This window comes from Stegastes partitus, unplaced genomic scaffold (assembly GCF_000690725.1).
Source record: "Stegastes partitus isolate 25-593 unplaced genomic scaffold, Stegastes_partitus-1.0.2 Scaffold1610, whole genome shotgun sequence".
NCBI classification, from domain to species: Eukaryota; Metazoa; Chordata; class Actinopteri; family Pomacentridae; genus Stegastes; species Stegastes partitus.
Window position 1 is genome coordinate 1,912 of NW_007579341.1, and position 14,102 is coordinate 16,013.

The 14,102-nt window shown below is 43.8% G+C and overlaps 1 protein-coding gene across 2 annotated transcripts in view; it reads right to left on the reverse strand.

Moving 5' to 3' along the window:
• Positions 1-503: 503 nt before the first annotated feature.
• Positions 504-14,102, reverse strand: part of LOC103371563 (histone acetyltransferase p300-like) — a 28,124-nt gene continuing 14,525 nt past the window's right edge. For both annotated transcript variants that reach the window (XM_008300930.1, XM_008300929.1), the window contains exons 18-31: positions 13,742-13,917; positions 11,497-11,585; positions 10,269-10,349; positions 9,886-9,942; positions 9,701-9,778; positions 9,515-9,582; positions 9,028-9,178; positions 8,562-8,708; positions 8,304-8,417; positions 8,004-8,169; positions 7,628-7,795; positions 7,298-7,459; positions 6,345-6,626; positions 504-6,200 (exon numbers count right to left, since the gene is read on the reverse strand). In XM_008300930.1, the coding sequence (XP_008299152.1) occupies positions 2,886-6,200; positions 6,345-6,626; positions 7,298-7,459; positions 7,628-7,795; positions 8,004-8,169; positions 8,304-8,417; positions 8,562-8,708; positions 9,028-9,178; positions 9,515-9,582; positions 9,701-9,778; positions 9,886-9,942; positions 10,269-10,349; positions 11,497-11,585; positions 13,742-13,917 (5,054 nt within the window). In that variant the 3' untranslated portion in view covers positions 504-2,885. The remainder of the gene's footprint in view (positions 6,201-6,344; positions 6,627-7,297; positions 7,460-7,627; positions 7,796-8,003; positions 8,170-8,303; positions 8,418-8,561; positions 8,709-9,027; positions 9,179-9,514; positions 9,583-9,700; positions 9,779-9,885; positions 9,943-10,268; positions 10,350-11,496; positions 11,586-13,741; positions 13,918-14,102) is intronic.

Sequence of the window (14,102 nt, forward strand, 5' to 3'; positions counted from 1 at the left end):
CATAATTTCACAAGAGACCCCAATACGTCCTTATTATTAATCAGTAAATAAACCATAGCCTGGACAACACTGGATGTTTGAGGCCGAGACAGTTGAACACGTTCCCCATTTCTTAGAATGTGTTAGAGCGGAGATCAAGCAAACTGGTCACAAAAGACATTTTGCGGTTGAAACATTAACTTGTCAGTGGTTTCTGTTAAACAAGCAGTAGGATGTCAATGGAAACAACATGTCTAATTGGTAGCTAGTTAATTATTTATATATTACAATCTTTATTACCTTTTAATTGAAAAATAATCTCTTCAGTAAACTTGGGTTAGTGAAGATCTTTGCCTAACGACTTTGTACATCTGACTCAACTTAAACACTAAAATTGTAATAAAAGGCAACCTTCCCTTTAAACACCACAAATTTCCTCTGAGTGATGCTGAAATACATGTTTGATTTTCATCTATTCACCTGCATAAAATGACACAAACGTGAAAAACAAGGCAACGCTCAAGTATTTTTCCAATGGTACAAACATACTTTATTGTACAATTAATTTATTGGCAAAAAAAACAATCAGACCACCAAAATAACTTAAAAAAAAAGAAAAAAAAGAAAGAAACTAATGAAAATGGAGCAACAGTTATTTTTGCTTTCTCTCAGCAAGCACCGAAATTGTTAACAAGAGGAACAAAAAAAAAGTGGTCAAAGATTCCATTTGAATACTAAACAAATATTTAAATAGTCTTATTTCCAGTCTCTTTTTAGGAAAAGAAATGATAAAAACAAAACTATTTGTTCAGTTGCCATCAGTTTGTACAGTGATTCAGTATGTTTACAACTATATTCATGTACATGAAACATTTCTTCAAAAAGGATGGTATAATATACTCCACGGCCTCCCCAGGGCAAACTGAATGACTGTCTGCAGTGTCTTTTTGCATCACCATAACATCTTTAATACAAAACAAAACATGTTTTATCTAATAATTCCTGTAGCTTCAAGTTTTATTTCCAAAAAATAAAATTAAATAATATATCTATATATAAAAGACAGTTTTTCCTTGTTTTTTCTTATAAAATAAGTCTCAAGATATATTGCCACCTGGTTCTGATGCGTTCCCTCCCCATACCCAGCAAGCCCAACCTTTTGAGAAAAATAGTGAGCATGTGAATATTGTGTCTTCAGTCCTCTCCATAAAAAGCTAAATGACCAAATTTTAACTCTTTCAGATCACACCTTGTAATCAAAGCCCTGCTGCGACTCGACTTCGCGCAGGTTTCATGTCTCGGTTTTGAGATTGTTCAGGTGTGTGACTTGTTGCGATAACCCCTTCCTCCCTAAAACCTTGTCAAAAATACACAGAAAAAGGCGCATTGGTGCTTGTGACCTACTACACCCCATACTGTACATTTTAGAAAAAATCTCAATACTGTACAGTAGCTCAGGAGCACTTCTGTAGTTTTTTTTTTTTTGTCGTTTTTCTTTTACACATACAGCAAATATCTAATCAAACAAGGGGAAACAAGCAGCAGAAAATAACTTCTCTGCTCATAAGGTTTTAAAGTATGTACACTTTTTTACATCTTTCACTTTCATTACAAAAAAAAAACAGTATCTAAGTCCACCATTTCTTAATTTGTACAGTACTAACATTGAATTAAACCTTGTGGCTGAGAGGCAGTCATGAGGATGAGGAACAAAGGGGGAACGAGAGAAAAGTATTTAAAGGGAAACCGTTGGGGGTCGAGGATACAGGCAGGATTTTCTTAAACCTCTGCAGCCCTAAAACATTAAATCCATCTCTTCTCCACATCACAGTTCACAAACAAGGTTGTAAAATATGTACACGCACAACCTTTTTTTTTTTGTTTTTTTTTTTTAAAACATCGGCCAGCTCCAAACGGGTAAAATACAACGGCTACACAATCAGGCATCAACAGTTCATCCCTCCATAATCTGCAGGTGGTGTAGTGGGGTAAGGAAAGTGTGCACATTCACAGGAGAACTCAAGATGGAGGGGGGTGGAGAAGGGGCCCACGGGTGCAAAAAAGATTTCTACAAGTTCTGCAGATGTGGCCACTGTTTGCAGAAAAATACGACCAAATCCACAGATAGCGTCACCCACAACCCGAAACACTGTAAAGGTTTAATTCAAACCTGACGAAAAAGGAACAAAAACAAACCTAAGATAGCTGTCAAAAAAAAAATCAAACTGCATTTAACACACCCTCCCACCCACCTAATCAAACTAAATAAATTCTATATATGTAAATTGCTGCAGTCACCGTAAAATGTACATTTCTGTGAAAACTGTCCAGAAGACAACTTCTGTAACGGAAGATATGTTGATGCTTGTTTAACGATTCATCGAGGGAACAAAATAATAATATAGAAATAAAATAAACGTACTCTCTGCAAAATAGATACAATCATGACTGGGTATTTGAGGAGGAAAACAAAACAATAAAAAAGGTACATCATGTCAACTCACTTTAATTTTTAGCCACATTTAAAATCTTAAAAATATTCATAAAAAGGCAAAATTCTCAGTCCCCAAAAATATTGTGTCATATACTGAAGAAATATCTTCAACCTGAAACACTGCCCTTCCACCTTTTTGTACACAATTGGCAAAAATATATAGATAAATATTAACAGCAATAACTTACCATTGTTTTAATTTATTCATTTATTGACTTCTAAGATTGATGTTGCATCTCCCATAGGAAGGAAGCTTCAGTTCATATTTATACATCACAAAAATATTTAAATAAAAAATAAAAACTTCTAAAACCCCAAAGCCGTAGTCCCGTCTCGCTCTCCTTTCATGGCAGTTTGTCATTTGGGGCAACAGATCAGAGCATCAAGACAGAAAGACAGTCTGGAGTCAAGGCTACATAAGGTTGTGGTTAATGTTCGTCCCCAGCTCCTGGTTGTTGTTGCTGCTGCTGTTACTATTCCCACCCATCATGTCCGACTGTCCCCCCTGTCCTCCGTGCATCCCTGTCATCACGCTCAATTGAGACATGATAGAGTTCTGGTCTGAGCTGAACTGACTGGGATCTACAGAACTACCTGGTTGCTGCTGCTGTTGGGGCTGCGGAGGCGGTGCCATACTGGGATGGTGTTGACTCAGGTGGCCTGGGTGCGGTGACCCTGTCTGGGTCTGTGGGGAGATGCGATGAGGTGAAGGCTGGGGCTGAGGCTGGGAGGAGGGCTGCATGCGTGGGGACGGGCTGGAGTGCGGAGGCTGCGACTGCGGCCTCGGTGAGGGCTGAGGTGACCTGACCTGACTGCTGAGCGATCCTGCAGGACCGAGTCCTCCTTGTCCTTGGAGGTGCGGGTGGGGGGACTGAGCCATCTGCTGCTGGGGACTCATAGGACTGCTATGCTGGGCTGGAGATCCTCCTCCTAGGTGCTGCTGCTGCAGGAGCCTCTGGTGGATGTTCTGGTGAAGCATGCCTTGGGATGTCTGCTGCAGTGGTGGCCCACCACCTGCTCCACCAACTCCACCTTGCGGTTGTTGCCCCGGCCCCGTTCCACCTTGGCCAGGCTGGAGAGGAGGTCCTCCAGCACCGCCACTGGGCCCTACATCCTGTCCTTGAAGACCACCCATTGGATTTTGCTGCTGCTGCTGCTGCTGCTGTTGCTGCTGCTGCATCTGCATCTGATGTTGAAGCCTTTGCTGGAGCGCTGCAGCGACTTGTGACATGGAGTTAGAGTAGCCCTGCTGCTGGCCTAGCTGTCCTGGTCCACCCTGTGGTCCCCCTTGTTGCTGCTGCTGCTGGGGAACCCCTACACCTCCACCACCAGGCTGGGGTTGAGAAGACGGCGGTATCCCTGGCTGTCCCTGGCCAGGCTGCATGAAACTTTGCTGGCCTTGCTGCTGCTGGAGTCCTTGTGGCTGCTGGAACTGCCCGTGGTTTCCCATTTGTTGCTGCTGTTGTTGCTGCTGCTGCTGTTGCTGCAGATGTCTTCTCATCAACAGCTCTCTGAACTGTGGAGTCATATTGGCCATGTTGCCTTGTTGCCCTGCTTGCATTGCTCCCTGCTGTTGTTGTTGCTGCTGCTGCTGTTGCTGCAGATGTCTTCTCATCAACAGCTCTCTGAACTGTGGAGTCATATTGGCCATGTTGCCTTGTTGCCCTGCTTGCATTGCTCCCTGCTGTTGTTGTTGCTGCTGCTGCTGTTGCAACGCAGCCATTTGCTGTTGCTGTAGATTTCCCGGCAACATCGGACGCTGTTGTTGCTGCTGTTGTAACTGCTGAAGCTGAGCCATGGTGGGCATATTCCCTCCCCCTGCTCCGCCCTGAGCAATATTCATACCTGGCTGACCTGTCTGGTTAACATTAACCTGTTGTCCATCCATATTAGCAAGCTGGTTGGCTCCAGGCCCTCCTACACCAGGCAGCCCTCCAGGAGCCCCTTGGAACCTCACACCTCCAGGACCTCCTTGTGGAGGCCCTCCTGGTCCCCCAGGGCCACCCTGAGTACCTTGATACCTGGCTGTTCTCTGCCGAACAAAAGCGGCCATAAGGGTTGGGTTGGATCGGAGGATGTTCAGGACTTGCTGATGTTGTAAGGGTGTGTTTGGGGAGCGCAGTGTTAGCACGAGCTCTTGTAGTGCTGACTGGGGCAGTTTTCCTGATGCAGCTGCACCTGCTATTGAAGCAGGTGACCCTGCTGCCCCTCCCGATACACCCATTACCTGCATCAACCCACGGTTTCCTGGTTGAGGCTGTTGCTGATTCATCGGTTGCTGCTGCTGTTGGGCAACTGCTGGCTGCTGTGGTGCCATGTGACCCATCATGCCTGGCCTCTGCTGTGGGTTCATGGTTGGTCCCCCCGTGCCCCACTGCTGGTTTGTTGGCTGAAGCTGCCCACCACCTGCCTGCTGCACCTGCTGGAGCTGCTGCTGAACTTGAGGCGGCAACTGTGGCTGAGGGCCACCTTGCTGCATCCCAGCTAGCATTCCCTGTTGCTGTGGGTCTAACATAGTCCTTCCAACAACTCCCTGAGCCTGGGGGGGCATGCCTTGGGCCCCAATATGAGGCATTCCCATCTGGGCCTGGCTGTTCTGGTGGTGAGGATGTGGTGCCATCATGCCACCCTGTCCCAAGCCACGGATCTGCGCTTGGGCTTGGGCCTGAGCCATCTGTCTCTGGGTCTCTGCTAGACGCTGAATCTTTAGGGCCGTCTCCACGGCAGCTAGAGGCGGCCCTTGCTGCTGGCCTTGTACAGGCATGGCCCCCTGGCCCTGGTTGGGTTGTTGCTGCTGCTGGGGTGGGGTGGCAGGACCCAGTCCAGGTTTACCCAGAGACTGGTGGAGAGGAGATGCTCCAGGTGGTCTGGGGTTGTACGGAGGCAAACCACCAGGATGTTGCGGCTGCTGGAGCTGCTGGACATTGGGAGGCTGCTGGAGCTGAGGCACCATCTGCTGCTGAGGAGAATTCATCATCCCGCCTCCACCCACTTGCTGAAACTGATGGAGGTGGTGTTGAGGGGGGATGTTTCCACCTGGCTGCTGAACTTGCTGTTGCTGGCCTGGAGTTCCCATGCCCCCCATTCCACCCATCCCACCCATTCCAACTCCCTGCTGCTGAGAGAGTACAGGCATGTTCCCTTGGGTGGGTGTCTGGGGAGTAGGAGGCTGCGTACCAACAGACGTAGGGGTACCAGGCCCTGTTGCTCCATTGTTGGCTCCAGGGGAGGGCAGGCCATTGCCTCCAGGTGGTCCTCCAGGATTGGGCTGGCCCACTCTCTGCATGCTGGCCATTCTCCTTCTCAGCATCTGAGCTTGCTGCAGCCTGTGCTGCAGCTGCTGCTGGCGAAGCTTGTGCTTGATGTTTAGGCAGAACGGGACAGGGCACTTGTTCTCCTGACAGTGCTTTGCATGGTAACAACACAATGCAATAAGCTGCTTGCAGATGGGGCAGCCGCCATTGGTTTTTCTCTTGCAACCTTTTGTATGTTGAACAACACGTTTCATCTTCTGGCATGATGGCAGAGAGCAATTTGCGTTTCGACACTGGCACGCATGGACGAGAGACTGGATGCAGCGCTGGATGCTGAGGCGACGGGAGTCTCCAGGACTCTGAGTGGTGGCAGCAGCCTGGTTGCTACTTTCATCATCCAAGCCAAGGCCTAACTTCTCCATCTTGTGCTCGTGGCCCTTAGTGTTGTAACATGTGATGCAGAGGTCGTAATCCTGTAACAGATGATACGAGTGAGGGTCAGAAATGTAAAATACTCCAAGTGGTACAGTGGCATAAAAACACAACAGCTTTTTATTTTGTTTTGACCTCTGACAGCAAATCAGACTCATCAAAGCAACCTCCTTTCATTAACTCACCTCACAAACGGTGCAGTGGAAGCGAGTCTCCACGTGGTGCTTGCACTCATTGCAAGTGTAAACAAAGCGGTCCTGGCTTTGGTTATGCAACTCCACCAACATGCACGTGGAGCTCCACATGGACCTCCTCAGCGAGCTGAACTCAAGGTGTTTGTCACGCGCCAGCGTCAGGAAAGCATCACGACCATCCATGAGGTCACATGCCATCAGGGGATCTGGGTCCGAAATAGGGGGCAAGGCATTTGCCATGGGGCCTGCAATCAGCCGAATCACAAAGAACACCTAGGACCGGAAAAGGAGGAGAGAAGAGATGAGGGATGGGTGAGGGGGAATCTTTGAAAAGAATTAAACCTTGAGTCTGAATTCTAAGTGTTGAAATCCAGTCCTTTTCCACTAATTCCAGTACTTCTATTGGTTTAAGACTGATAAGATGCAGAGCAATTTAAGTGTGAGTAACTGCTAAACGAAAGATTAAAGACCTGAAAGAATATTCTGTTTTTGAAAGTCTGTTAACTCTCATTACTTTAGTAGTTTCTGTCTGAATCTCTGTGATTTGGAGGTAATTGTTCCTTCTGTGTTCCTGTTTGCATTTGAGGTATTAGACTTATTTTACTGCTGACTGATTACCACAGTCAAACTGTAGCTGTATTAAGTGATGCTGCACACCAAACCATTTCAACTGTTGCCGTTTCACATTAAAAGCACTCCACTGGTGAACTTGCAAGGTGCTTATTGTGAAAAAGTTGTAGGAAATGCAGTGTTTGTCACAGAGTTAGTGAACCTTTAAAAGCAGTTCAAGTAATTTACTTCACTTGTCATGTTGTCTGGGGTGCAGTAGAACAAATACTTCCACTGCACCACTGCAGCTTGACTGCTCAGTTTACACAATGATTTGTCACAACTCGCCCTCTACAAATGGAGAGGCCCAAAATGTGTCATTTTTTTCCTCTTACCTCTTTGTGTTTTTCCATAGTGGCGTAGAGCTTCTGTGAGAGGTCATTGGAAACATTAGGCATCCCTGGCTTCTTCTTATTGGCTCGGCTCAGACTGCTCTTGTTCTTACTTGTCTTTTTGTTGTTCTTCTTCTTTGCATTTTTGCTGTCGCCTTTTGTGTCCTGGAAGACATAAAAAAATAAAAAAAAAAGGAAAACATAAATAAAACAAATAATAAACTTGAGTTGAGTCTTTTTCATCGTGACAACCTTTAGTTCCACTTTTTCCCCCCAATCTCTCACACAAAATGTACATAGACTGAAGAACAATGACGAGTGATTCATTCTTACATCAATACTCTCGTTGGAGGTGCTGTTCTCCTCCCGTTTTCTTTCCTCCTCCTCCTGCTCCAGCTCCTTAATGCTCTCCTCCAGCACATTGGGCCAGAAGTCACCCTCAAAATAAGGCAGTTCCTTGGCACTAGTCAAACGATCCTCTGTCGCCTGCTTGAAGATATCCTTTTGGAGTAAACAAATAATAAAGTTAGTGTTTTGCATGGCCATGATTCCAATCAGTTATTACCAACATAGTACATGTACACTGAACTTCAGTGTTGTTCTAAAAAGCTTAGAGACTAGAGAAGTGTGCATCTAAAAGAAAGGCATGTTGCTCAATCCTAAATCTCAAAAATCACTATTTCTCTAAAGTTTTCTACTGCTCCTTTACCTTGTAGTCGTGCACTATCCGCTCTGCCACAGCTTTGTCTAGCATCTTCTTGTACCACTCCTGAAGGCGTTTGGGCTTTGGGATCTTTTGATCTGCAGGGTGACAGTGGAAGATGTAGTCGTCCCCTTCACTAGGCGGGCAGGCCCAGATGTGACCAGTGGTGTAGCTGAGGAGGACACACAGGAGAGCATTAACAATGACCACGATGCAAAAGAAAACTTTGTGCCTGAATAAAAATTACATAAGCATTCACATAATCACAACCAAAATAAAAGTTTTCCTTCTTGCAACAGTGCTCACCCTAATTTCTTGACATACTCCAAGTAGCCAATGAGGATTTCATGGTAAACTGCTGTTCTTAGAGAGCGGGGCCGAAAGAAGTGCACGCTGTCCAGGTAGGAGATGTATACTCGCCTGAGCAAGAGAAGCAGGAAATATTAATTTATCAAAACTGCATAGTAATGAATTTATAATACAACCTTTTAAAAATTATATTTTCCAAGAGTAGGAAAAAGGCATTTGGTAAAAATAATGTTTCTATTACGGTGATAACTTTACCTCTGATTGGGCTGAGGGCAGTCAGATCCGTACTCCTGAACATGCATACCGAAGAAGCAGACGTCTGCTCCGTCAATGTCCTCAAATGCAAAAAGGGCTTTTGTCCTGTATGGAAAAGACTCTGACATCTCTCCGCTGTCCACAAATCTGGAGACAAAAAAGAGTAAACATAGAGAATGTGAAATTTAACAAAAACAATTTCTAAAAGTAGAAAAGCTGCCGTTTAAACTGTTTTTAGTTTGTTTTTTTTACAGTAAAATACATGATTTGACTCTGAATACCAACATTTCTTCTCTGACATGAACACTAAATTCCTAGCAGTGTTTAGACCAAGCTGCAAGGTTCCATTTAGTTGCAATTTCTAAAACCTCTTTATCCTTTTGACAGACGAACGCTGTTGTAAGCAAACTAGGCTGGATCTGCAGCTCTGAATGGGAAGACTGTGTGTGTGTGTTTGGTTTTCTACCTGGACTTCATGCCTGGTTTGACCTCCACCACTTTGTCGGAGACGTGGACCACTCGAATGAAGACCTCTCCAGACTCCGGGTGGGACTGACGCTTCAAAAAGTCATTCACCCTCGACTCCAGAAAACAGCCCAACTTCGTCTGTGGTAACCCTGTGTGACAGTTAGTCAACAACTGTGAAAACAGCCTCGAGAAGACGACTTAAACCTGCAACGATGCAAAATCTGAATTTGGTTTATTTCAAATCTGTATTTAGGTGTGCTTCTGAAGAGTAAGTTAGCCAGCATGAGAGAGTTAAACTAAACTTCATTGGTTTTGCACAATGTTTGACCAAGGAAACACTGATGCATATGGAGCAACCAGATGAGAGCTAAACTCACCCATTACAATACCGCAAGCAGATTTTGTATGAACAGGTTAAAGCAGGAGCACACAATTATTCTGTATGAAAAGGGAGAGCAAATGTGGATAGAAGCATTGCTACTTACTTTTGGCAGAATACTTGTTCTCTTTTCTTGTCTTATTTGTCTTCTTTAAGCAGCCATCACATACAAAACTGTGGAACACAATAGAAAAAAAAACAAAACAAGTTTAACCGGTTGAATTACATGAAGAAAAAAACTTAACAAATGCCAACAAAACTTTGAACTGGAAAAAAAAAAAAAGCCACTCACCCTGATGGCCAGATTGTTTCATTGTGTAAGACACAAATCTGATGCATCCTGCGCCCACAGTCCATACATTCAACAAGCCTGAAAACAGGAACAGAAGTGAAGATGTAATTACATCTGTAGTCCTTCAAATGATTTTGTTTTAATGTTTCTTTCCCCACAATTCTAGGATATTACACCTGACTTACAGTTCAGGGTCCAGTGTGTCATTCTTCTTCTTCTCAAACTGTTCCTTGTTAATTGATCTGAAATTATTACAGAGAAAGTATGACAACACGTAGAACAACAAGACAATACAGTGAAGATACAGCAAGTAGAACAGTGTAAAAATTAAGATGCCAACACGGTTTCTTTTGACAAAACAATACGTGAATTAAAAACAATTGGGAGAGGCAGAGACTAAAGGCAGAGGAAGGACTGCTGAGTAACGGCTACATCATTAAAAAGCATGTAGTCAATATTATAAGTAGTGACTGCTCAAAGTGACTCAGGTTAAGTTATGAAAAAATGCCAGGATGAACAGTTTGAAAAAAAGTTTTAAAGGTTGCTAAACAAATGGACGAATACTCACGTCTGTGGCTGCGTGGGGTCGTCACCCAGGGAAACCGTCTCTCCCTGGATCTCGTTGAAACACTTCTCGCAGAAGTGGTACCTGTCAGCAAGAAGCCCAAATTTTGGTGAACTACACCGTTCCCCACAGCACAGTCAATCACAGACAGCGCACGGGAGGGCAGTCACCAAACGGTACAGGACATGGGCAAGGCAGGGTGCCACAAGCGGAGCAAGCGGGAAGGTGCAGGAAGGAGGAGCGCAGGACAGCGGGAAGTCGTCATCGCAACAGCCAGTCATGATTTTTGAGGGGGTGAGGGAATGGGGATGGGTTGGGAGGTGCATGGTTGGTCAAGGCAAAAAGCAAGCCAATGTTGATATCACAGCCATTGGAAGGGAGGACGGACAAGTCATACAGACCCGGAACAAGACGAGACAACACACAGCAGAGAGCCGAGGCAAAGCACAGATTAGCAATTTGAGAGGATGAGCAACAACCACCACCAATCACAGCTAACAGAGCAGGAGCAGAATCAACAGGCGCCAAACGGGAGCAGGAAGTTATAGCACAGGACGCAATACAAACACTGAACAAAGATGAACAAGTAAGCACAGACAACTGCTCAGCTGTTCGTTCAAGCAGTTCATTTTACAGTCAGTCCTTTCACATTCCAGTAAGGTTTTCATGCATGTACAAAAAAAAAAAAAAAAACCAAGACGGGTATAACGGGAAAAGCTTAATGCCACCGTGTGGAAAGAGCAGCGAGAAAATTAAAGCATTATTGCTGCTTCATCCGCAAAGAAAACGCACGTTTACTGTGCAGAGTTCAGAAGATGATCTTATGTAAAGTCTCAGGTCCAGAGAAATTAGACATTTTCTCCGCTTTGCCTGTAAACACTTAGGAATAGTGTTTCAAACATTCTGTGCTGGGCGACTATTTAAAGAGTTGTTTCTACAACTTAAAGAATGTGATAAGAGGACAGACTGTTAAAATGCCAGTGCATTAGGCACCACATGGAGGTATAAAAAAACAAAAAACGGGGAACATGAAGTGAAGGGAAGTGTTTAGGGAAACAAAATGTAATCAACATTTCGATAAAACAGTTGGTATCTCCCTCATGCTCTTGGAATACAGTTCAGTTCAACGTGTACGTTTGGTCCGTTAAATAGTTTCTATAAAATCTCTTCTGTTAACCCATGCATTCATCATCTTCCCTTTACTCTACATTGCGTTTCCTTCCTTTCATACCTGTTCTGGTAGCTGAAGTAAGCAGCATCTCGGGGAATAGTGCACAGCTGCTTTCCGTAGCAGCACAGTGTCTGAGGAGAGAACTCCAGCTGATTGAAAGAAACAAAAAAAAAACATATTAATCTCTTGACCATCAACAATTGCAACTTTAGTGACATCGTCTTCTGCTGATCAAGGAATACACACTTTGCAGGCTAAATCTCTCTCCTGTTGTCATGGTAAATGTCATTAACAACGACAGTGTTAAATCAACATACACAAATATTCCACATGTAAAAACTCCCTCACAGCCCTTAAGCAGTCATATGGAATGGGTGCAGATTAGGGCATAACCATTTGGAGAAAACAGCCAATTGCGATTTGAAATTGATTAATTGGTTCGTTTCAGTTTTGCCTAATTTCGAACCATTTAGAGAATTTCAACCAAAAATAAATTGGTTCAGACGTGAAAGGTTTTCCTCGATCCTAAGTTGGAACTGTAACATTATCAGTGTGTGTGTCATATTGTACAGGTTGGAAAGAGAGGGTGAAGACAGAAGCATTTTTTGTTTAATCAATGCTAGATTTTTGGATAAAAACCTCTGTATTAACGAAACAAAAAGCTCGCTGGTCATCACTGTAACCCGTCATCTTGCAGATACTGTCTACATCATTTGCGCACTGTTCTACGCCCTCCCTTGATCCATCGAAAGCATCTTTCATTGCAATGTTTCTGCTCTAAACACAGGCTGGTTCCCCACATAGCACCAACACTGCAAGAATCCTGAACAAAACTAGTTCACAGAACACGACTGATTTGGTGGAAAATGGTGACAGGGGACTTGAACTGCAGTGTTTGCTTAATTTTTGAAAGAAAAAAAAAAAGTCAGTGCAGCTAATGTCAAGTGCTACTTTGCCTCATTGTCAGAAATGAACCCTTCAGCTGGCCTTTCATAATAAGGGCCAATCAGTTTTGTTATTTGTCTGCAAAACCAAAAATAGCAGAGTCTAATGAGAGCTGAAATGTGATATCGCGGTGGTATGCCCAAGGCCAAATTTAGCTATGAACCCACTTCACTGCTTCCATTTTCAGATGTGAATGAGCAGAGTTAATTTCTGCATCTGAAACATACACAAACCATTCAGACACACCAGCTTATACAGACATACTCCTCGTATAGACATAACTTCAAAGCACACCTCATAAACTGGTATAGTCTTACACACAACGTTCTGAAAGATGGCTCTGTTCACCTGCTGATAAGAGTCACAGGCCATGCAGTACCAAAAAGAACAGCTATTCCCTTGGATTCAAACTTCTAAAGATTTTGAAGCAGGAAAACAAAACAGTCTTTTCTCTGCTGCTCTGCCTGTAGGAAAGTTTTACAGCCTTACTGACCAACCAGGACTATCCACCTCCACTCTCCTTATCTGTATTGATACAATCAGCACCCTGATAGATATGGTTCCTGAATTTAAGGTATTAAATTTACAACCAAGCACACCAGTAATCAATGTGCCCTTTATCCACTTACTTTCTGTAACAAACAAAGTGATCAAGGTTTGCTGTTAATTGTTGTTCAGGGAGAGAAATTGACATTTGAACATTTGATCAAGGGTTGTTTTTGTGAGAGATCTTCCAATGACTGCCCGCCGATCTCACATGCTTGGCACAGGATAAACAAACTCCGGACTGAGGCCCATTTGTTAGGAGCAGTGAGTCAGTATGTGTGTGCAGGTCATTTAGACGCTTCAAAACAGGCACCTCAACAGATGTCAGGAAGTGTTTGATAAATATGTAAATGTCATATATACGTGTCAGAGCAAAGGTTCTTAACGTTGAGCTTAAGCTTCAGTTGTCATTGTAACTTTGTAAATTTAGAGATTGTGAAGTTGTTTTATCTGCTAATGAAGGATCTCTTTAACAGCAGTTGACTGGTCACAATATTTTTGGCCACTTTCTTCAGAAAATTTGAAAACAGAGAAGCTATATTTACATCTTAGTTTGCCAGTATTCCTACCATTGCATGAAACTCTTGATGTAGCGTTAGCATTGTTACACTTGGTGTTATAACCCGTGGCACAATACTGAGCATGCCATCATTAGCAAAAGTTTAGACACACAGAAAAAATGCTGAACAGTAATGAAATGAATGATTCCAATAGTAGCATCAAATGCTTTCAAGATAACTGTTACCAATTTAGGACCAGTCCTTGATACCCATCCCCATCTCCATTCAGCCAATTATGCAGCACTTTGTCTCACCTTCCTCCCACAACAGTAGCCGAGGCTCTGCATCACGGGGTCAATCTCCTGCTCGAAAACCTCGGCCAGCTTGGAGCAGTACTTGTAGACTCTTGATGTCTTGCGATTGTACAGCCAGGCATTGTTGAACATCAGCCAGATGTCATCCACATACTGCCAGGGATCCTGATATTGACCTGCCACCAAAGCACAAACCGTGGGATGAAGCTTGTTGCAAAAAGAGTTTGCAAACTAAAGACATCTTGCTTATTACAGTATCTCCCATAAAAAGACGATAGGACCAGCAAGTAGCATGTAAAAAACATGTAAAGACATGTAAAAAAAAAAAAAAAGACATGAAGAAAATTTAAACCTTTAAATC